Here is a 25,171-nt window from a genome sequence, read left to right as displayed (position 1 = left end):
TCACTCTCCCCGGAACTCATCGGCCTGGAAAATACGGGTGGGCAGCTGCACTCCAAGCGTGTTTTAAAGCTTCGCGGGGGTGAGAAATGGAGTCTAGCAGGTAGTAGTGGATCAAGTTCTCCTGACTCAGTAGTGGTCGTGTTTTACTCATTGGTGATCAGACTCCCCTGGTGGCGGTGCTACAACCGAAGAGGGTGGCACGACTGTATCTGGCGACAGTGTTGTTTCAGAGTAAACTAACACGCCTCCTACGCCTCCTCACCTGATGAAGATATTGCTCCAGGCACGAGTAACACACCTGATCACTTGAGGGCGGTGTCGTGTAAAGATAGTGTTACAGGCCCTCACCTGCAATGATCTCGCGGCGGGACGCACCACACTGTGTGTTCACGTGCTGACCAAAGATAGTGTTACAAGGCCTCACCTAGCAATGATCTCGCGGCGGGACGCACCACACTGCGTGTTCACGTGCCTGACCAAAGATAGTGTACAAGGCCTCACCTGGCAATGATCTCGCGGCGGGACGCAACCACACTGCGTGTTCACGTGCTGGCCGCGTTGCGCTAAACACGCACAACACGACCCGCCTCACATGATGGCCGTCCTCCAACGAGAGGTCTTGCGTCCTGCGCAAGGCTACTCGGTGGAGTAGGACGGACTTCCATCCATCCTCAACCTGATGACGGTCCTGCGCAGAGCAGGACCCACCGCCAGTGCTCACCTGATACAGTGTTACGCTCTTTCTGGACCAGCTCGCGGTCTGAAGTGAAGAGCACGGTGTGGTAGGGGCACGGCCTGAGCCCACGAGGCGGCCCGTGCTCGCGATCTGCCCCAGCACGCCGTTGTACACCAGCAGGTCATCCACCAGCAGCTGCGGTGCGGACAATGGTAGCAGGTTAAAGGTGGCCGAGGTGCCACCCAGCTAGTGCCATCGGTGGATGATGAATGATGATAAATGGGGATGAATAATGAGGAAAGACGATGATGAAACGTGGTCAATGATGATAGCTGATGATGAATGATGATTTATGACGATGGATGACGATGAATAGTGATCAATGAGATGGATGACGATGAATAGTGGCCAATGATGATAGATGATGATGAATGATCACCTATGATTATGGGTGATGATGGAAGGCGGGGGCTCAGGTGCGGTGTTTCAGTGGCTCAGTGGGCTCGGCGGTTTGCGAGGATGCTATTTGTAGCATTGCATAAGGCTTAAGACACCTGGAAGACGCATGCCGGCAAATAAAGATTCGCTAAACGATAACGATGAGAGCGTTAAGGGCGGCTTACATGTCACGAACCCGTTTGCAGGCCATTATGCTACCTTTTACAGTCCAAGCGTAGTAGCATTTGCGGTGTCTGAACAACCCACTCGAGGATATCATTAAAGATGAAGGGAATGTTCAAATATGAAGTGTTCTTCATCGCCAAAAATTCGACTTAGGCTTCCATGCGGCGCATGGTGAAAGCATAAGTCCAGGTCAGCGACATTCTTAGCAGACTTACCCCAAACTCCTTGACACCTCTGGTGGGAGTCTTGGCGTAGTTCCCAATCTTAATCATCGAAAACCGTCTGGATCTCGTCGAATATCACATAGACTCGATTGATCTAAAAGCAAAGCAGACATTCATGCATTGTCGATAAAAAGCTTTTGCCGAATATCTGCAACTGGTTTACACACTTCTTGACGGTTGCACGTGGTAAAAGAATGTCTAAACCTTACAGCAATATTTTCTACTCTCATTCAACAGCCAGCAAATATTTGCGGCAAGCGGTTTTGTACCATACGCTTTAGACTATGTGGTTCTGTGTTCTCTCCGGATCGTCACCACGGCGTATCACAAACATTATTCCGAAATCATAGCAGGCAAAATAATTTCAAATACAGACGTCACTCATTCACAATATCAGCTATTATAGACTCAACCACATACACCATCCGCTCACCATGTCCAACATGATGGACTTGGCCACGTGTCCGTCCTCTCACCACGTTAGGCGGGACATACCCAGCCGCATCGCAGACTTCTCACCGCGTCACGCAGAATTGACTCAGCAACATGACCGTCCCTTCACCACGTTGGGCAGAATGGACTCAACCACGCGATCCACGCTCTCACCATACACAACATGGTAGGCACAGCCACATACCGCCCTTACATTACGTCAGGCAAGATGAACTCGGCCACATGATCTCACCATGCCGGCGAAGATGGGACTCGGCCTCATGACCTCACCATGTCGGCCAAGATGGACGCGGTCACTGATCTCCCCATGTCCGGTAATGGAGACTCGGTCACAGGATCTCACCATGTCGGGCAGAATGGGCGCCAGCCACATGTGGCGGCCGTCCATGGTGTTGTTGACGCCGTCCACCAGCTTATCAGGCGTGCGCACGTCCCCGGAGACATTGTCCAGCACGTTCACGCTGTCTGGGTACGCCGCCACGGTCTGCCGGCCAGGTCAAGGGTGAGGCGGACCCGGGGTCACGTGGTCCACGGCAGGGGAAGGGGCGGGAAGTTGAATTCGATGCCTGAGCAATTTGTCACTGGATTATGATTGCGGAATGTGCGTTGTGTAGCTAGAGGACTGACGGCGGTGAAATCAAGTTCATTGAAACCTATGCGTATCTCATTTGCTTTCAACTACATCACAATGAACCCCCTCATTGCTATTGGCTAGGAGTGTATTGTACAATGAACAATGAATACCAATCAGAGCATCAAATTTCAACGCAGGTACCGTACGCAAACCTTCAGGTGTTGCATCGTCTTTGGAAACCCAACCCCACTTTAACTTTGCATATTCCAGCTCTTTTTCATTATCACGAGAATGGTCTCGAAAAAGTTGCTAACATTTTGAACATGTATGTGACTGCTCTAGTGAATTTCGTTTTTTAGGCAACGAATCAAACAAATTTGTCGAATACTATCTCAAGGCAAACGCCGTTGTTTACATCTGGATAACCTTGTTGATGACATCTCGGAAAGCACCGGCCGCCTGTTGGCTTGACCTTAACATGATCCAGCGCCAGACATCAGCCACTTCAGGACACAAAGCCGGAGCCGAGCGCTCGGTTTCAGGCCTCAGGTCAATCCAGGTCAGGTCAGGTCTCAGGTCCGGCGCGGCACCCACTCCTGCCAGTGAGCGGGATCTTGTGCCCGGAGGCGTCGTAGAGCTCGATGCCGTTCAGAGGCCGGTGTAGTAGAGGTCTCCCCAGGTGGACAGCAGGTGGAACTGGAACACGAACCCCTGCGGCATCATCGGCGCCTCGTACTCGTCCTGAAACCAGACGGAGGCGACGGTCACTCGGCCGACTCGGCCAAGCGCATTGCGCAGATCGGGCGCCTCGTGCTCGTCCTGAAAACCAGGCGGAGGCGGCGGTTACTCGGGCTGACTCGGTCAGAGCGCATGCGCAGGTCGGCACCTCGTACTCGTCCTGAAATCAGACGGAGACGACGGTTACTCGGGCGGGCTCGGTCAGGGGCGTGAGTGGAGCGGACGGGTCATTCGCCATACAACACGTCCTTTGCAATGAAAGGATTGTAACAGCGGCGGTCTTTGAGGAACACCGCGCGGCGATCTACGGCCGGCGCGGCCGGCGGGCGGCCATCGACGATGCTAAGAACAAGCGCGGCAGGCCGACATTGTTGTATTAACGGGGGCAATACATCATCAATAAACCCATAACGCTATTCACCATTGTACTCAGAATTGAGCAAGGAACACGCCCGTCCAGGTGTGGTATCGCTACAAGTCACGGTAACGTATGTATAAGGTTGTAAAGCTAAAAAGTGCGATTTTCGGAAGTTGTTAGGTGCATTTCCCGGGAACATTATGCGTATAGATAAGACAGTAGTTATAGCCTTGTTCTTCGTAGAAAAACCAGGCGAATGGAGAGACAGATGCGTTGGTATTTCGTCAGCTTGCCTTCGACCCTTGGCCTGGCATAAGGGAGTCAAATTTTTTACCCAGCAGCATAAAATTTACATCGATGGCCAGGTTTCGTTGAGACAAAAACAACGTTTTTGGTAAGTCCTGTATTTCCTGGTTTAGAAACGGCAGGGGGAATCAACTCCCTATCAGTCCGCGCCATGAAAAAACGGCGAAACAGGGCGAGTGTTAAGGTAACTACCGGATATTTTGTCAACATTTTAGACGCACCCGTACCGTAGCCGTAATTCCGCCCCCCCCCAAAAAAAAAAATCCAAAATTTATCCGCAGCCCAGTCCGTTTCCAGTCACATGTGTACCAATGCGCTCGCCCAGCCCGTGAAGTCCTCCAGCCCGCACCCGGCCACACCTGGTACACGCTGTCGCTGATGCGCACGTGCGTGCGTCCGTTGCCGGACTTTTCATGGCGGCGGGCGGCGGCGACCGGACCGCCCCTTCGCAGGCTGACCTCCTGGCAGAAGTCGTAGTGGGTGGTGCCGGGCGCCCGGCGCAGCACGAACCCCTCGGCCGGCGAAACCCGCTTGTTGTCCACCGAGACGATGCAGTTGCGCGCCTGGGGAGGTGTCGGGGATAGGAGTGTGCTCTGTCCACAGTGGACAGCTGGGCATTGCGTATCGGGGCTCTACAGAGTTATCACCGCCTGCTGCCGCCTGCCGTTTGGTGCATGCTGTGCCGCAGCGCATGGCACAGGATAGTCGATACTGTCCGGTCCAACCACGGCCGAGCAAAACGCGAGCGAAGGCTGCTGCCATTTGCTGGTCAAAACATACGTTAGATGCACCGAACAGCTCGTCATTTGTGTGGGGGTTGGGTCTGGTTGAAAAGTGGTTACAGAAAAAGCAAGTGATTCGGTATACTCCTTCTGTTGTTGTCCTACCATATGACGTAAGAGGATTCTGACCTTTGTACCACACATGATGGGGGCTTTCCCCATGTTGGGTTATGCCCACGTTCATGCCCACGCCCACGCCCACGCCCACACCCACGCACACGCCCACGTACACGCGCACGCACACACGCACGCACACACGCACATGCACATATAGACATACATGTATATATGTGTATATGCATATATAAACATCTATAAACATATACATATACATATACACATACACACACATGCGTATATGCTCCTGTATGTAAAGGATGCCCCGTGGTTTCCGTCGGATCATGTCAAGCTCCTCCAGTACGAGCACGGTTCCAGGGAGCTGCTCCTCACCCCCTTGTAGGCGTCGTCCTGCGAGGCGTTGTAGTTCCACACCCGCAGCGCAGCGATGGCGGTGGTGGCCGGCAGGCGGAGGATCAGCGTCACCGACTGACCCTCCTTCCAGGGCACCAGCCACATGTGCTCCGGGTCACAGCTGACGCGCTGCTCGTCCAGCAGTCTGCGCGGGGTCACCACTCGCGTGAGCACGAGGAGACGACGACGGACGGTGGAGATAAGACAAAGATACACGTCATTTTGAAAAGCCGGCCGTCTTGTGCAAGCATGCACGCGGTTCGACGCAGGGGCTTGCTCGCATGGTGATCCCGGAAGCATGTGTCACCACTAGCAAATTGGTGACGGTACTAATACTTCCGCGAATAAATGATGACGTTAGAAAATCAGGGTAAATACGTAAGAAATGTAGATGGAGAAGACGCATGTTGCACGTCATGCAGTACATTTCGCGCGACTGCGGCGCGCCCAGCTGGATTTCGGCAAAAAAAAACAAGTTTGGGTTCTGCCCCATCCATTGCGAAATCATGCACATCCCTGGGTCACACCATTACCAATGGGCCTTCACTATCGCTGCAAATTCAATAGGCATAGCACATATGAAAAAAACAAGCATATTAGTAACGATACAAAGCAAAGAGCGCTGAGGCAATTTGACTTAAACTGGGAACCTGACGTGTGGATTTGCCTTTCTCTGCTCTTTCACATTTCATTCCACCGATTTCTTAACATATCTAACGTTTTCAAACCCGGATGTGTTAAGCATTCACGCCACTGCATTGCTTTCCATATTACCTCGGCAGTGTCGCTGTGGCTGTCGATGCCGTCAGGTAGGAGGTCTTCAGAGGCACCACCTGCTGGTTTTCCCGCACTATTTCCAGTGCCGTCAGACCTGGTGCCACGGAAAGCCAGACTCCATAAAGCACGTTTCGCCAGAGAAATGCAGCCCTGCTGTGTGTTCTGTGACAGTCTTTTCGTCTTTTCTGTTGTGACATGGTCAAACCTATCGCTGTTACTAGAATCAGGACATGTGTTTGCATTGCCGGGTCAATTGCAGTACCATGCGGAGATCGATACCTGGTTTTTATTTCTTTATTTTTGATACACAAAGTTATCAAAGAGACTGCGACAAGCGTGTCAAATATCACATGCATACACACACACACACACACACACACACACACACACACACACACACACACATATATATATATATATATATATATATATATATATATATATATATATATATATATATATATAGTAATTGAGCGTGAAACTTATCCCAGGTCGATCATGGAAACGTCACATCGAAGCCTGGTGTTTTCAAAACGGCGACGCGGTGGTCAATAAGCCGCTAACCGCTCAACCCACGCACGACACCAGCCGCGGCGACTCCCGTTTGGAATCCGACGGGCACCTCCGGCTGCCGCCGCCACTGACCGAGCTGCTGCCGGTCCCCCCAAGACGAGGTGAAGGTCAGCTGGACGATCTGGCCGCGGGGCACGGCGCCGGACGAGTCGAAGCTGACGATCTCGCCGGACGAGAGCTGGGGAACGCGGCCCGACGCCTCGCCGCCCAGCGCGTGGCCGCAGGTGAACGGCCGTCCGCCCGTCTCCTGCCGCAGGCACCCGCTCGGGTCGCGTCAGGGGCTCACCAAGGGGGGGATAGGGGGGCCAGGGGCGATGCGCAAGAGACTGATGAAGAGTCACGGACGTGATGAAATGGTCTGTCACGGAGCACTGTGCTGTGGCCTTATGGCCTGTAGCAGCGAAGACAATTATGTGGGAGATGTATGCATTTCTCTGGCAGTAGAAGTCGCATGGCAATTTCTGAAAGCTTTGGCAATAAAACGACGGTAGTAGTCGGGGGAGCGAAACAGACTAACAGGCAAGAACGCAGGGTAATATGCGACGCAAAATTAATACCTGGCTTCTCTGAGAGGCTGCAATGCGCTGTGCGGTGGATTGGACTCAGTCATAAGCATTGCATTTTCTTAGGCGTAAAAACAAGGCAATTGGGGCCATGCTTGGTGGCGATGCATGAATACAGTCAACCGTATTATCTAATGCGCAGATAAACGCATCGAGCCTGCGAATAGTAAAAAAGCATGGAACATAAGTTTTCCAGCAAACCGTAGAACCCAGCTGTAATAAGCGCACAACTGAGTGGTACAAGTGCACTTGCAAATCGCAACCCAGAGTAGTAGCTGAGCATTAAAAGGTGTTTTATTCTCCCTGACATTTAGCACGCCGTGCCAAGCAAATCAGAAACTGCTGCTTTTCCTTTCCAAACGACCAGCCATCTCCGCCATCTTGGGAGCCTCCTGCGCCACGTCCCGGTCCGACGGACCCGGCCCCTGCGGCGGGTGCGCGGGCGGGTGCAGTACCAGTGCCGGGTGCCGGGTGCCGGGTGCCGGGTGCGGCGGCTCAGGGACTGACGTCTACGTCCGCCGTCTGCGGCCGTTCCACTGGCAGCTCGGCGTGGATGGTGGCCGTCGGATCGGCGCAGTAGCCGCTGAACGACTCGTCATACTGCGAGATGTTGTCCAGAATCTCGTCGTCGGTCGTGAACAGGATCGTCTGCGGTAGGAGCCGCGGGTCATACGGGCACGACCACGGGTCACGGGTTACGCAACATGGGTCACGGTTCACGGGTCACATATTACAGGTTACGGGTCACGGGTTACAGACGGGTCACGGGTCAAGGGTCACGGGTTATCGGTCATGGGTCACGGGTCATGGGTCATGGGTCACGGTTCACGGGTCACGAGTCATCGATCATGTGCCGTAGGTCACGGGTTGCAGGTCACGGGTCACAGGTAACCGGTCATGGTTCACGGGTCGCAGGTCACGGGTCATGGTTCACGGGTCGTTGGTCATAAGTCATGAGTCACGGGTCACAGGTCACGGTCGGGATCTCCAGGTCGGTGATGATGGGCTCACCAGACGCACGCGGGCTGACTGGCGTTGAGGTCGCAGCAGTGGTGGCCCTACCGTTCGTTCAAACGAACTGAATGGGGCACGACGGCACTGCCTTTTCCTCTTCAAAATATGTTGGGTGGTTTTAACAAGACATGACACATAAATAGACACATAAATGAGACATGGACTATAATGTCTTTAACAAGATGAGGTTATGGGCGCTGAATGACCTACAGCAGTCGATGCGCCCTAAAACCCCAAATCATCATCATCATCATCATAACAAGATGAGGTTCAACAGACGTGAAACCGACAAGTATATTGGAAGTAGTCCTAAGACCCAATCGCTTGCACCAGGGTGAGCTAGCAGTCACGACAAATAAACTGTTTCCATTCTGGCGCTCTGACACTGAAACCTTCATGTACCCCTTAGAGGCCTCTATGGCTTTCTCGAGCGCGAGTCAACCTTCCTAGAATGCTCATACATAGGGTTTGTTTATCTAGGCTGTAACAGGCCTTGCATCCATTGACTCAGTGAATTACCGTCGTGTTGCTCACTAAAAGTGTCGTACATGTTAGTTATAGCTCCTGGTTGGGTTGCACTGTGCTGGGGAGATATGCTGGCAAAGTGTGCAGTAAGACCCCGTAAACCTACGGCCTGCATATGTCTTTCTTAGTCGAAGATCATGCGGCTCATCCCACCACCCGGTCTCCACATCGTGTGAGGCTGGCAGCCAGCGCATGGGTCTAGCTGTTAGTCCCGGCGCGTGAGACTAGCAGCCAGCGCATGGGACTAGCTGTTAGTCCCATCGTGTGAGACTAGAAGGCAGTGCATGGGACTAGCTGCTAGTCCCATCGTATGAGACTAGCAGGCAGCGCGTGAGACTATGTGTTAGTCCCCATCGTGTGAGACAAGCAGCCAGTGCATGGGACGAGCTGTTAATGTCATCGTGTGAAACTAGCGCCCAGCGTATGGGACTAGCTGCCTGTCCTATCGTATGAGACTAGCACCCAGCGTATGGGACTAGCTGTTACGGCCATCGTGTGGGACCAGCGCCCAGATGACAAGTCTGGCGTACCAGGCGACGCGAAGTCAGGGGGCCGGGACCAGGGCCGGAGGAAAGCACGCAAGGGATGCCCCCCCCCCCCCCCCCCGAAGCCGGACCGATCGGCACGGAACGGGCCGGCGGTGGCGTGCCGGGCCTGACCCAGGATCGACCCAGGAGGAGCAGGACTGGTGGGCCGGATGGCGGAGTATCGTGGTTTCGCGTCATTAGCTGCCGATGGCCCGCGGGCAGTGGTGCCGATGTTTATGATAATGGCTAATTGCTGCGAGGGGCGCAGATTACATATCCGGTTACATCAGCGATGCATTAGGTAATGAATTATTTATCAACGTCCCAATGTGAACATATCGTTCAAAGTTTTTTTAGCAGGGAAATAAAGAAGCGCACTTGTGTCGTAAAGAATTGCACGTATCTGCGCTATTTGGTTAGTATATCAGCTGACGTGGCCATTTGCAACATGCTAGCATAGATGTCTGTTTGTACAACATGCAAAACAAAACCAAGTGATGAAGTACAATCTCAGATGAGCGCACTCATTTCACTAACAGTTTTGTGACGCTGGCGTTGGTCTATATCTGATTTTGGTGTAGTTACAAAATGCCATGGAAATCACTTTATTTGAATATGACGGTTCGCATACGCTGGTCAATAACCTCGCTTGGTTTACATTTTGGATGAGAACGGTACTGAACTTGAAGGTGTTATGTAAGATTGTTGTTCCACTTACCAGTTCGCAACATCATGCCTCTTCCGTTCCAGTGACCCAGATCAAAAGGTCAGCATGGTGACGCAATGGCCCATTTCGGCTGCATTGGTCGGCGTTCACAATGGCCTTGACTACACGATGACCTCAAAAGGCCGATCAATAACGGCCCAGGCTGAGCGCGCCCGGTGTAACCGACCTGTATCGACCTAGTCCCGGACTTTTTGCCCGCAGGCCCGGTACTGACCTTGAAATGGCGTAGAGGTCAACGGCGCGCACGCGCTGTTCGCCGAAATTATTTCTGATCGACTTTGGGCGGACTGCGGCGATCAAATAAACATGAAATATCCCTGATCGATGGCGCACGAACGACCTGTTGCGGTTGAAACGACGACCGCAGCGGATGGTGGTATTGATGTCGTCAGGGGTGGCTGCTCGCGGAAACGGCTGCCTTAGGATCGGTTTTGACAACGGTCTCGGACCCGCACCCGCTGTTAGGCGGTGCAGACAGAGGCGGTGCTGCGTGAGCTACCGCGGAAGAGCGGGCCGCTGCGTGAACTGTTGCGGTGTTGCCTTTTCCACAAGGTATTCAAACCAGAACGTGTTTTATGATCCTTCTGTCTGAATATTGCAGGCGACAATCTTGTGCATTGCGAACAGCGTCTACTTTTGTTATGGCGTGTCTCATGTAGTCGACTGCTGGATGGGAATGCAAAGCGCTATTTTTTCTTTCATCGCTTAAGAAGACTTTTTGTTTTTGTAGTAATCTGACTAGGAATGTTTTCTCATTCCGTCAAATCAATTTAAAATTTGTGACTTCCGCTAAGCTCTCAGTATAAATACATATTTGGACACCAAATCATTCATAGAAAATTAGGCAGTCGTTTTTATCACAGCTTTTCAGTGTAAAACATTCAACATGTTTCAGAAAACCCTAATAAATGTAGCGGCCTTGTGCCACTTCAATTAAAGGAATTATCAAACCTATTTTGTACCATTTACTTAATGTTGCATGAAGCGCATGCGATATGACCAGTACTACTGGTTTCTAAAATCCTTTTGAGTAGCTCAGAATTTCTATTTGAAGTAGCTGACCCTGTGGGGGAAGTCCCATTTGGCTTCCTGCTCATCATTATGAAAGTAACACATTTCATTTGCCTTCCTTTTTCAACGTGTGTTCTGTAATGTTTGGAACACACCAATGCACCAAAACGTTTGTATAATAAATGCTAAGAAAGCTTGAAACACTGTTTAGACAAAAGTGTATATTAACATGAAAGTATTATCCCGCGAATACGACGCAATGCTGTACTATGACTTTGATTTGATTCCTCCCCTATGGCGCTTACCACAGTCGCTCTTTTCGAGGCGCACTCTGGCTTTGGCCGTGGAAGTATCACATAATCCATGTGACAACCCTGGTCCACAATTCGATCAATGCTCTTCTCGGTAACAGGCCTTTGCCCGCTGGGCCAATCACACACGCTCTTTTATTCGCACCAGTAGTTGTCAGTGCGCACGGTAGTTGGCATAACGATGGTGGTAGCCACTGCAGGGAAGAAACGTGCCGTTACAAAGCATTTGCAGCGTAATTTGGAATCGAAAATAATCAAAATTGAAATTCGTTTATGTCTTGACGGCGCTGCAGTGCCACTACCCAGTGCTACTATTAGACGTCACTGATCCCAGAGCATGGTTTTGAAGTATGCCCCAAAGGTGGGACACTTCCCTTACACGGAATGTTCCACAATTGAAGATATTGAAGCAAGCATCAGACATTATGACCTATGCTCACTTATAACTGCTGGTATACTTTCAAGTGGAGGAGGCTGTTCTATACAACGCGCTTTCTCTATTTAGGAATATGCTCCTCAATACGTTGTTGTTTGATCACGTCATCGTACCTTGCACAACATTGATTGAGAGCCAATTGACGTCCGTTATATCCGGAAGTCGCGCTTCTGAACTCCAGATATGAACGGCTTGATGATGATCTTTTTCTTAGCCTTGATCGCCGCACTTCTAATGGAATGGCAGGGTTTGAATAACGTTATTATGTCGTCATGGATGTCTGGGTGACATTGAGATAGCCTCTCCGAAAAAGTCTACATATCTTCGCAGGCGTGTAGCTCAGAATCTAGAAGGGTTCAAGTCTCAAGAAGGACGAGACTGTACACTGCACCAAATGATCTTCGAAATGGCTATTTCGGTTCAAAATTCCATACAAATGTGGAACACCCCTTTGGGTCTTTACCACTTAGTTGACTTCGATTAGCCACTTCGATAGAAAATTATTGTAAAATGCATGGAATGGGACAGCCGTTTGCAGTCGTCGTCCGTAAAAGCGCTACGCAAATATACGCGCACAATTATCATCACAGCTGCAAGTTTGCATCCAGAAATGTAGGGCGATATATCACCATAATATATCAAGCAAGCACTGCTTGTTGCATGTTCTGTAGACAGAAAATGCCTGATAACAGCCTGTATGGATTTTCGACGACCTGGTTTGACTTAAGCCGACAACCCATGCTCTGACGGTCCCATGCCTGCGGTTTTCCGTGCATGCGGGAGCTCGAACAAAGCTGGAGCTACAATTATCCGTGGAATTGGCTCGCACTGTCTTGACCAACTTTGCGTCCCCAATAGGTCTGAACGGTCCGCATTGCGCTAACGCTTATGCTAATGCATATCATCAACAGGCCTAAAGGTAGCTAAGCCGTTAAGACGAGGACATGCATGCAATTGCACAGTGGTCTGCCTGGAGGTAATACGTGGTAAAGTGGTCCGCTCCGTCGACACGTGTCACACGGCTGTCTGTCCAGAGGTCACATGCGACATGTCAGTCAGTGCCGACGTGGCACATACAGCACAGCAGTCCGGCTCGACGTCGCACGTGGCACACGTGATGTCACAGCGGCACATGTGTCAGGACGGTCCGCGCCGGCATCGCGTGTGACACAGCTCTTCCGACCAGATGACTGACACGCTCACGGATCGTTAGACCGAGCCTCCTGCTCCCACCCAGCCCCGCATCTCGCCAATTCCCTGCGGTACTCGCCGGCAGTGGCTTCCCGTAATTCACGAAACGTCGCGGGTCTCCAGCGAGGTCGCCCCACCCACGCGCCGGCGGCTGGCCCTCCACCCAGCACGACCTGTCCACTGCGTCGTGGAGCCTCCCCCCCCCCCCTCGCGCGAGACCCCGGGTAAGACTCACGTCTCCAAACGCCTCCGTGCCGCCGAGAATGCCGCCGCTGGCGCGGGCGATTTCGCCGCAGAAGATCGGCTTCCCGTCCAGCGCCATCTCCACGTGCCGCGCGCCGCGGAACGAGTGGCACCGGGACTTGTTGTAGTTTCTGCGGATGTCGGCGGCGTCATCAGCATTGGACGGGCACCGCCAAGGGGTCAGGACGCTTTGCTCCCCCTTGCAGGTCTTGGAGGTCCCTGGGCACGAGGACCTTGTGCTCTCTGATACGTCAAATCCCACAGTGCCCCTTGGTAGGATTCGGACCTCCCACCGGACGAACTCTTGTGTACCCCACTTTGTCGTTGTTGATATCGTATTTGGCATTGTTTCGTCATTCTGGGGCGAAACCTTGAACAAGCCAGCGAGTCGCCATTGCTATTGTCCTCTGCACGGTTTCTGTCAGCCGATAGATGTCCATATCACTACAGTCACCGGAAACAACACCACGTGTGGGGACAAAACCGTCATAATGCCTGACATATAATAACACCCGCACAACCTATCCGACGTTATGGCAGTGCTTCCACGCTTGCGACTTCCATTGTGCAAAACGCCCACTCCTCCGTTACCCAGGTGCTTAATGGCAGCACCGGCGCAAACACGTGAGTATTTCCATAACATTGGTAGCCGCCAGACGAGGCCCGTAAAGGACCGACGGGCACTGCATGCATGGCCCCGTCTGGCAAGGCAGGTCAGCCGGATGAATTCGGAAGCATCATGGAAATGCTTCAATTTTTTTGGCTGCGCACATCTCGATTAACTATAGTATGATAAGTAATATGATTTTAATATAATTTTTAAAAATTGTAGCATAATATATATATATATATATATATATATATTCTAATGTCAATGATATAGTGAGTCTATGGATGGACAAATAGTGCCACAATCGGTAACAGGTAAATTGAGACCTGAGCACTCGTGCACATATTTTTTAGGGCAGCTGTGGTTTTTACCGAAAATGAATTATCTGAAGCTCCAAGCCCATTGAGAAAAGTCTGCGGTGTTATGAACCTCAGGCTTGAAGTACATACATCAAACCTGGACACGTAGCAAATACAGTTTCCATTGACACAGAAGTCCAGAGCCGCAACCTGCACTCACTCTGGGACTGATAACAACTTTCACAGGTTTCCAAGGCAGAAAAGTGGAGGGTTTGTTTTACACCGAATGTCCCGCATTATTCTTCACTGGGACTGTTGTTGCAACATAACTTAAAACAATTAAAAGATAATTCTATTTCATTCTACAAAGTTACGGTAATAGCTGGCTTGGTAGTAAGCATTAGCCCGCACAATTTCATGTGGACAACAAGAACATCAAAATCCTACCCGAGAGCTGATATCAACCCTTACGAGGCACTTATGGCCAAACAAGTATTTATTAACATCTCCATACATCACGAGTCCGTTGCTGCATGGCAGCATTGCCCAACACTGCGCAACAAAGCGCAGCATAACCACTAATACGCTGGAGCAACAACGCTGTCGTACTACTGATTTGCTCAGGCTGTGGGTATGCTTCTCTTAAGGCACTGCTGTTATTTTCCCGCCGACTATTCAGGACATGAAGAACCCAGAAGCACATGCATGTCTCCGTTAGCGTCGACCAGTCTACGGCTGCACGCGAGCATCAGCTTCAGATCCGCGAAACCTTTTGAGGGTAATCATCTACCCCCAGCTGGCCGCATTGATCGCTTGTTACGCTCTCGACAGGGTAGAGGGTTGACATAACCTCTCTCTCTTGTTGACGTATCTGTCGAGCCGTTTAACTGAGCGTAAAGTTTGAAATAACATCCACGTTTACCAGTTGTTTGAGTTTGGACCACGCCACAACATTGGGATGGTACTCGTAATCTCGTTCCCAAAAGTCTTCATGGCGAAGTGAGGCAAATCGTAGCGTTTCATGCAATCAATACCGCCGTCTTATCACACCAACACTTGTTATAGATTGGGGAGAGACTTTCCGCCTTCAGCATTACTCAAGTTTTGACCTTATGAAGGCATAAGGCCAAAAGCTCGAACACAATGCATCAAAAATATTTGGACAGAATGGGATTGCGCTTTCCAATTCCCCTGCAATACGTCTTCGATAAGCCGCATACCAGTACTCCGTCATATGCCTTTGCATTGCTTCGTGCAGGGGTTTATCTTCTGAATGCTTATGTAACGGATCAAGTCCTTGACTTTCATAACTTGCACCTCGTGTCGAGGACACATCCAAATTTGTCAAGATACGCAAGATAAATTAGCCCACTAGGCCAATAAAGCAGGGGCAAGGTGAAGGAAATGGACTCATTACCAGAAATTGCACTGCTATTAAACGCTAACTTTACTTTGTGCCAAGCCAAAAGATCGCTAACGCCATCTATCGGGAGGTTTAATGTCATCGTCCTGCACCAGTGCGCGGCGATGACATTCAAAAGCCAATCAAAGTAAAATCAATGACATCAACACCGCACAAAATCAAACTCCATCAACTAGAATGAGATCCACTTACGTGCTTATCGAAATGAGCGCCGCAAAACAATCCTTATGACCGTGCAGTGCATCAGCAACAATCCGAAGCCATCGATGATTTTTGATCAACCGATCGTAATAGACTATAGGTGCGAAGTAGTCGTCCAAGATTGAGGTACGGGGCGGCGTCGCAGAATAGCGAGGCATGACCTTTTAGTACTTTTAGACCTTTTAGTAACAAGCTGACCATGAGAAGTAGGCTACCATCATCGCTAGAATTTGTAATCCCGCATTGGACAAACACTTAGTTGATGTACGAATTTTTATCTTCGCTTATCGGATGACATACCAAGAAGGGTTAGAAGAGTTAGACGAATGGCTAGAAGGGTTAGAGGGGAAGCCCGGAAGTGTTAGACTTAAAACGCACCCCACGTACTGTACAGAAGGTAGCAAACCGCCTAACCTGAGGTGTAGTGACCTCGGTGTCGACTACATGAACACCGACCACCACTTCGCCACCGGCATCGCAGGCAGCCAGGATGTCAGTAGGGCCAGCCGGGATCGGCGCCACCCACATACGGCGGTGCTGACACCGGGCCTCTCAGCGACGGCGGCACGGCTGTTGTGCCTCTTTGTTTATGCTTTTCAGGTGAGAGCTATTGGCTGGCAAGTGTGTGTTCAAGGTCCAGTAGTGTAGCTGAAGGCTATGTGTGTACCTGAAGAGGACGAGACGACGAACAAAACAACACACAGAAACACAAACAACGCTGAAAAACATGGAGAACTGCTCAAAACTGTAGAAAAGAAACTAGAGACTGGTAAGAAACGCGAAACCAATAGATGAAAGGCCAACGACTCTGCAACGAGGAGACGAATAATCACTTAACCACGGGCGTAGCCCCCCGCCTAAGACTCTGACGTAAGAAGCCTGTCACCCCCAACCGGGGGCTCCTCCGAGCGCCAGGCCGCTCGCCTGCGCCTGCGCCTGAGCGCCCGCCAGGGCCACTCACCCACACGCGCAGCATAGCCAGCTGGCATGGCTGGGGGAAGCCGATGTGGACTAGGTGATCGCCCCCGGGGCTGAAGGGCGCCAGCCAGAGGTGCATGTCATCCCTGGTGCGGTACACGCCGTCCGTCAGATTGGCGACCACCCGCGGGTCGCCGCTGTACTCGTCCAGCACGTTGATGTCGGCCGGGTCGGCGCTGATCTGGAAGTGGGGGGGGGGGGGGGGAGGGGAGGGGAGCGGTGTCAGACGCGACTGGGAGGTTATTTGGTCAGTGAGCGTCGTCGAGCGCATGACACGATATAACGCATGCAGGCTTGTGATGAGGGTCGGTCTAAAATGTTGCCGTGTTTGAGGTGTGGTATGGTTCATTCAGTGCCATATTAATTTGATGATTCATTGGACGCATTGGACGAAACGATAGAAACGGTCAACCGCAATGCTGAGTTACGACCAACTTCGATATTTAAATTAAATCTTTATAGCCAGCTTGTCTGACCTTGCGTGATTTGAAGCCTTTGGGCGACATCAGCCGGTGCACTCTCGTAAAAAGCCTTGGCCGATATCAAGACAATTAATGCCAGCTGTTGACATCATGCTCTTATATGCTGTCTGCGTAATAAGATTCGCCTGCTCAATCCAACCATTGAAAGCCTGACTCGGCCACCGCCCCAATTGGCGACCCCATTCCCGCTGCAAACTCGCTCAGAGCTTTGTCCGATTCGATGGCACTACCAGAACGACCGCGCGACCTTGAGCCCACCTTCTCCGCCTTGATAGGCTCCCCAGAGGCGGAGAACATCTCGATCCCGTTAAGCCCCACGTAGTGGCGGTCTCCCCACGTGCTCTTGATGTTGATGGTCAGGTTCTTCCCCTTCGGCAGCTCGGGGATGAAGAAGTCCTCCTCTTCAGCGCTGGCCTCTGAGTGCTCGTCCACTTGCGGTAGCGTTGCCAGTTTTGCGCCCGAAAATCTGGCGAAAGGTTGTTCACGATGTATTACTTTGGCATCATGCAATGATATGAACAAATTCACAACACATTACACGGGTTTAGGTGCCTATTCGGTTGAGGGCCGACCCCCCCCCCCCCCTTTCACACCCCAGCTTGGGATTCAGGCTCCCTCAACCTTGGAAAGGAAGTGGGCAAAATCCACAGACAACCTGTTTGTTGACATATTTGGGGCAACTTGTGTCATGTTTGCGCCCCAGTCCCCAGCCTTTCACTCCCAGTCAGTCCCACCTCAGTCCTCCAGCCGCTCACTCCCAGTCAGCCCCACCTTAGTCCCCAGCCGCTCGCTCCCAGTCAGTCCCACCTCAGTCCTCCAGCCTTTCGCTCCCAATCAGTCCCACCTCAGTCCCCAGCCGCTCGCTCCCAGTCAGTCCCACCTCAGTCCCCAGCCGCTCGCTTCCAGTCAGTCCCACCTCGGTCCCCAGCCGCTCGCTCCCAGTCAGTCCCACCTCAGTCCTTCAGCCGCTCGCTCCCAGTCAGTCCCATCTCAGTCCTCAAGCCTTTCGCTCCCAGTCAGTCCCACCCCAGTCCCCCAGCCGCTCGCTCCCGCTCAGTCGCGGTGGCCAGCCGTTGCTCACCTGTCCTTGGTCGGCATGTACATGTGCATGACGTCCGCCGTGTCCAGCTGGACGCTGCTGATGCGGCCTCGCTGCTGACGATTGAAGGCCTGCAGGTGGCCCCAAGACTCCTCCAGCGAGGTCAGCCGGCCGGCGCCGCCCGTCAGCCCTGCCGGACGGACGCAGCAGGTCATCGGTGGCGTTGCCGCCTGGTCTGGGGGCGGCCGCAGGTCACCAGCACCGGCCTCCGGTCCGAGGGACAACCGCAGGTCACCAGCGTCGGCCTCCGGTCCAGAGCAACCGCAGGTCACCAGCACCGGTCTCCGGTCCAGAGGCAACCGCAGGTCATCAGCGCCGGCCCCCGGTCCAGGGGTGGCTGCAGGTCAACAGCACCGGCCTCCGGTACGGTTCGGTTCAAAAGCTCATAGACCCAGACTAAATATCGGATCCGCTTGGATCCGGATTTTTGTGTGACCCGGAATGTTGGCGACTCAGGTCACGTTCCCCTACCCTCCCGACGTCGGAGTCGATGAATGGTGTCATTATCATCCTTCCTGGATGGCTGCCCTGAACAACATTACCCATCAGCCCTGGAACAACGTTGGCAGCGGCGTTAACCCTCAGCAGGTCGTAAGTCACACGTAGTGATACACCCGCTAAATGCGGTCCCAAGACCTTCAATATTGCAGCTTCCGATAGTGCAGACATCATTCACATCGATTATGTGAACTGCCACGCCTTCCAAACGTGCCTGTCAGAAGCCAAGCCAGCGGCAGACCGAGGTCGTTAGTGAGCTTCATCACTCCGGTTCGGGTCTTACCGGGGCTGGAGGCCATGGGCGAGATGGGAGGCTGCGACGGCAACGTGTCCAGCCAGTCCTCCGGTATCACCTTCGGCGAGTTGAGTCGGCCGCTGGACGAGTCTGCCGGACGGCGGCAGCGTTAGCCAGCGCGCAAGGGTTTGTCCGTGAAGGTGGTTGACAAACAGAGTGTGGAGTGGTTGGATGACAAGCAATTGGCAGAGGAGCTGTGGTGTCTTGTGGCAGATGAAGGAAGATTGCGTCGCCTAACACCACGACACATGAGTTTCCCATCGCCAGTGCAAGGATTTTGTTACGCTTGCACGCTGCTAATATATTTAACCATTATTTCAGTCAGCAAATTGTTTCTTTGGATCGGCAGGAGCCGCAGGGATTTATGGCTCTAAAACTCCTGTTCATAACTGCCTGGGCTGTCAAGCTGACGCTAAGAAATATGACCCGTTTATTTGCTCGTTGCAAAGCACCCGACAGGCTACCATCCGCACTTCCCGCCGCTGTTTTGGGTCACGTCACGTCATTAACGCCAAGCCTGTCTCCGGCGGAGCGCTTCGCTGGAACCTGCGGCGCATCCGTGACTTGTGCCGTGTCCGAGGCCTTCGTGACGCCGGCTCTGGACCCGCCCAGGCGCCCGGCGCAAGCCCGCGGGCACCAGCACATCGATACGCTGCCCGGCGCGGTGCACAGTGGGCCAGGCCCACAGGGCGGGACCCAAGGCGCCCGGCGCACAGCGGGACCGGCTCGGCGGCTTGTGAGGCTTTCGGTGAACCGCGGGGGCTCGGCTACCCAACTAGTGAGCAAAGCGAACACATTGATCTGCATAAAACCAAGTGCCTCGCCTTGCTCTTTGGGTAATGAACAGGAGACAATTCTATCGTCATGCTTATGCAACATAATTTCACAGAATGTGGCATAAACGTGTGACAGCTTCTCACGACAATTAATCATCCTCGTGAGTGTCCACATGACAAACGTCTTCTGATTCTTTTCCTACGAAATAGTGTTGACCAAAGACACATAAATAATCAGCACTGACACACTCGCAAACATAAAACCAGTTGATGTTGTCCCGAGTCGTAAAAAGATAGATTAACCCACGGTCAGATCTGACGATTACAGACCTGTCTGGTACAGACCTGTCGGGTACAGACCTGACGAGTACCAAACTGACGAGTACAAACGTGACGAGAACAGACCTGACGGATGCAGACCTGGCAAGTACAGACCTGACGAGCACAGACTTGACAGGTGTACGACTGACGGGCACATACTTGACGAGTACATGCCTGGCGAGAACATACCAGACGACTACAGGCCTGACAAGTACAGACCTGACGGGTACAGACCTGGCGAATACAGACCTGACGAGCGCATGCCTAATGGTTACAGACCTGAGTACAACATACCTGACGAGTGCAGACCTGAGGCGTACAAATCATACAGACCTGACGAGTACAGACCTGAGGAGTACACATCATGCAAACCTGACGAGTACAGGCCTGAGGAGTACAAGTCAAACAGACCTGACGAGTACAGACCTGAGGGGCACAAACCATACAGACCTGACGAGGCGGTGCCCGTGTTGCGGGAGCTGTCCGGGGTCTTCGGCGTTCCGAGCGCGCGCCGTCCGAACCTGGCGGAGCCCTCCCGCCGCGGCCGGTCCGCCTCTAAGCCCTCGTCTCCTCTGGAACAACATCAACTTGGGGACTGGAGAGCTATCGGAGTCGCGTGCTTTCATGTGAACGGGGTTTGAAGATTTGCGACTGGTGTGTTATGTAATGTGGACAAATTTACACCCAATGCCTTCCAGTGTCGGACAGCAGGGCGGGTGTTTAAGTAGGGCTACACGAGTTGGCAGCCAAAGACCGCACCGGGCACGCCAACACTAAGCCGATCGCTTGGACTCGTCTGAATCCACCTGCAATCGATCCTTGCCGTCATTTATGAGTTACATGGCCGTTTGTAGTGAGTTTCCACCTGTTACTTCCGAAAACCCTCAAAACGCGTGAAAGGCTCGCACACACAACGGAGGCGACGTTATGGCGGAACTTTGCGCTTGCAAGGCGTCATTAACATATGCTCAAGACTTCCAAAAGCGATATCTCTTTTATGGCTTAATCTGGTTTTCCCAACCAGTTTTGCGAATGGCCGCAGCTGACCTGCGCGTCACATGCCCAGGCCATTTCTGCCCGGCATGCCTCCCGTCCTGTCTGACGTCAGCAATTCGCCGCGCGATGAACGAATTGCGCTCTGAATGGGTACAGCCTGAAATGCGACACGCGCTTCTGTGCGCCGTCCAAGGCGGCTCGGGGAAGCTCGCGCCATGACCACCCAAAGAACGACGGGAGCGGGGCGCGCTGTGGGCGCCGCCTGCCATTTACGGTTGGCACCATGCCAACCGCCGCACCAACACGACACTTCACCATGTCACGGCAGCATTAGCGGGCTACTCACGGACCTGGCGCCGTGACTGACCGCTGGGACCGGCCTTGTTCGGCAGACGTGTATGAGGTCTACTTCTGCATCCAGGTGTGGTGACGGATGCCTAGTCCGCTGGTTTTAACAGCGCACGTAAGGCGGAGTTATGAGCGTAACTCACAGCCTGGCTTCCTCCTTTTCACACCGCGAGCTCCATACAATGACCCTTGAACGCCCGTAACCCAAAGAGATTTATGCTTCAGAAACCAGGCCTCCTTGTTTCTCCTCCTCTGTTCTCCCTCCCACGGTCGCCTGTGACTTCATGGGCTGCCTCGTTGACCTGTGCTTACCTTCCCCCTCCCTCGCTCCAGCCTGCCTACCCTTTACTAGCCGAGCCGTTATCAGGTCCGAGCCAGCCGCCGCGGCGGCCGTGCGGCCAGTGCCGTCACCACAGCGGAGGATCGATTCTGTCCTTAATTACAGGGCCATCGCGGCCGCTCAGCTAATCAATGGACACTAAGTCCGGATGCGCCAGCGGCGGCGCGGCACTTGGGACCGTACAATCCGCAATTGGGACGCCGCGTTAAAACACCCAGCATGATGCCGTTGTGCAGCCTGTTCCGCGATTCCTGAAGGGGTCGCAATATCTAGCCTCGTTGAGCGAATGGAGCAGGGCTGGCATGACCTGAGCAGGTGTCCCGGTCGTAACGTACAGTTGGTGCGCCGGCGGCACCCATCGGGGGCAGTGGGCTACCGGGCGCCGACGGCCCACGACCGGCCAAATGGCGCGCACGTTACAGGAACAAGGGCACGGAAGTGAGGTCAAGGCACATCGATTGAACGGGCGCTGTGATATGGATCTTGACCTGTGCTCTGCTGAAGTAAAGAGGGGATGTCAGAGGGAAAGGAAAGAGTTAAATGGAACGGCTAGGCCTACGGAAGCAGTGTTCGTATTTAACTTCTTTTCAAGCGGGCAGAATATCCTTATTACGAAAAGCAGCTGGTGTCACAAAAAGCAGCTGGTGAAAAGTAGTTAGCGCCACAAGGAGTACCCAGCTTCCAGAATGATGACGCTTTTGAGCGTTGTTTTTGTCTCCAATGCTATGGACTAAAACGCTTTAATAATTAAGTGCAGTCTGATGATGCCAGCTCGCCACCTCGTCCGTAGTAAGGCCAATGCATGGCATAAGTTTGCCACGTAAAAAAGAAAACCCCTGGGAAGAATATAAGTACCATATTGGTAAGAAGGATGTTTCGCTATGCCGTAGATGCTTAACTAAAAACGTTTTAATGGCCTCAACCTCTTTAAGAGATAGACAGCTGCCGCTATTGAACTGCTGTTGTTTTGATGGGTTGGGTCCTACAAAAAAACCTTTCCAATTTCACCTTTCCTAAGTCGAGAGAAATTAGAGCTAAATGCAGCTGTTTTCAACACCTGGTACAAGTGAGACAGGCCTTGAGCTCCAAGCTGTTCGAAATCATGAGTCTTAGATTTATTATGCTAAAAAGAATTTACCTTTAATTTAACAAGAGGTAGTTGCAACGGCGTCATCAAGTAAACACTGGCTATACTGTTGAAACCAAATAAAGTTTTGACATCATATACTGTAACCAATCTTTGCTTGATAACATCGCTGAACCATTTCCTCCTGGCATCCTGAAGGCCGCCATCCAAGCTCACAACGTTTTAAACAGCACATTCAATTTTGTCAATTTTGCGTCGTTAACCGTCGATAATAGCACTTTGGACTTGATGTGAACACCTCAGTGGAGCTCTTCACCTTACAATGAGCCCATGATAATGCCAGCATGTGGCAGAATTTTTTGAGACACAAAGAGGACGTCCTTGGCAAAACTACAATTGGCGATCAGTTAGGAGACCATGACGCATATATCTGTACATGTGACTAAACAATCGTTCGATAATACCTATCCCTTGCAGGAGGGAAACGGAATAATCTGCGTTTTAATTCATAGGTATAACAGTGCTAGAAGTAAAGTGCAATTACATCTGAACTAGTGGAGTATTGCTTCACGGCCTCTCTCGTGATTTCATTATTTATGTAAAACACTCAGATAAATGAGGCAGCCCCTCATGGCAAGCGGCGAGGTTTTCATAGCTCCAAGTGATCTCATCAAGTCGACCAAGCCGCAGCGGTGGCGAAGCCTCTTAAGAGTCGGACAGAAACAGAGCCACTTGTCAGAAGTCGCTTCCCATGCAATACGGTAGGCTTGGATTCAATCGAGACAAAAGCCTGGAGAGCTACCCCCCTCTCCGTCCCTGATCCGCCGCCCCTGCTAACCCGACTGACCGCGAAGAGCGGCGGCTGCCAGGGGTCAGGTCGAGGTCAAGGTCATCGGACCGGTGTCGGCCGCAGCCGGAGCTGGTGCGCAGACGGCCGGGTCCTGCCAGGTCCAGGTCTAGCACCCGCGGCGCCGGCTCCGCCGTGCGCATGGACGCCCGCTCCTGGGACGACGATCGGGAGGTCCTGCCGACGGGAACAGCGGAGCGTCATCGTCGCCATCCTGTGGGGTGAAGGGGTGGAAGGCCTGGCCTTGGTGCAAACGCCTCCCAGCGTTTTGATAATGCGATCATACTTGTGGTCTTGAGTGGAGAGAGGTGGGAATTGGAGGCATTGTCTTTTAATAAGCTCTTACGTTCGTGTACAAGCGTTTCACCACTCCCTCCCCCTCTCTCCCTCTCATTCTCTTTTTCTCTCTTTCTCCCTTTCTCTGTTGCCCTCACTTTTTCTCTTCCTCGACCCCTTTCATTTCACTCCTCCTTTTAATTATTCCTTTCGCCCAGACCCTAGCCTTGTTTACCATCTATGTCTTGTTGTTGCACACGGCCTACTTGTCCTCACCTCTCACACTTGACCATCGAGTCGAACCATTTTGGCACATTGTTCATGCTGCTGGAGCTGGAGACCGTCTGCCTCTCATCGGAGAACACCTGGTGAGCACAAGCTGGGTCAGTGTGGAGACAGCGTGGGGAAACCATCTGCACTCCACCATCTTTTTCTGTTCTGTGACGTTTGACGAACATTGAGGTGTTGTGTGCATGACGGTGGTACTTGTTATGCGCGAACATCCACATCAGACAAGTCTCTGAAATGAAGGCAATGTTAAATCACCGCCCATCCCGGCTGCCTTTAAGTCGTTTGAGCATGCTTTCTTTGAACCGTTGATATCTTCACATCTTAAGATCTGTAACGTTTGATAGCTGCTGTTCCTATTGATTGAGCTCTGCACTGTGAACAGGTCGTGCTAACCACCTGACGATCGGTGAACCCGAGACGGGTTCAAAGCCGGTTGTGCGAATAAACATAGCCACTTTGCATCCCGTCTTTACTGAGCACTAAAAATTTTAGACACGCTTTTACTCAGCAGCAGGGCACCTTCCGCCAGCCACGGGAGCTCCATGTTCGTGCACTGACCTGGAGGCTGTCCATCTCCGACGTCATGGCCTGGACGGGCGTGGTGCCGTTCCAGCTGGACCTGGGCCGCGCCTCTAGGCTGTCGGCCCTTGCCCAGGACGCTGGCTGCCGGAGAGACGGTACTGTAGATGGGGGCGGGGATCAGGAGGCCCCGACAGGCCCCGACGGTACCCTCCGAGGTGCGTCCACAGCGGCGACAGTCTGGGGAGGGGGCTTACCCTTTTCGTTGTCATTGTCCGGATCCAATCGAATCTAATCGCCAGAATGAAGCAAATCCTACCGGCATTTTACAGCCACGATAATTGCTCGTAAAATGCTGTATAGACTTTTATCCATTTCAGC

The 25,171-nt window shown here is 52.4% G+C and overlaps 1 protein-coding gene across 1 annotated transcript; it reads right to left on the bottom strand.

The window, feature by feature from the left end:
• Positions 1–23,733, bottom strand: LOC119095722 (katanin-interacting protein-like). The gene is given in 19 exon segments (XM_037218575.1): positions 1–24; positions 806–871; positions 1,516–1,575; positions 1,577–1,618; positions 2,321–2,461; positions 3,142–3,164; positions 3,208–3,292; positions 4,313–4,516; positions 5,186–5,351; positions 5,981–6,077; positions 6,629–6,803; positions 7,627–7,767; positions 13,097–13,234; positions 16,599–16,796; positions 17,356–17,563; positions 18,179–18,326; positions 18,978–19,079; positions 20,537–20,658; positions 23,705–23,733. Coding segments are annotated over 17 exon segments (1,932 nt in total). The 5' UTR covers positions 18,994–19,079; positions 20,537–20,658; positions 23,705–23,733.
• Between the last annotated feature and the right edge of the window lie 1,438 nt (positions 23,734–25,171).

This window comes from Pollicipes pollicipes, unplaced genomic scaffold (genome assembly GCF_011947565.3).
Source record: "Pollicipes pollicipes isolate AB1234 unplaced genomic scaffold, Ppol_2.1 Scaffold_4219;HRSCAF=4965_pilon_pilon_pilon, whole genome shotgun sequence".
NCBI classification, from domain to species: domain Eukaryota; kingdom Metazoa; phylum Arthropoda; class Thecostraca; order Pollicipedomorpha; family Pollicipedidae; genus Pollicipes; species Pollicipes pollicipes.
The sequence above is the reverse complement of the archived record's forward strand: the minus strand, read 5'-3'. Positions and strand labels throughout refer to the sequence as shown.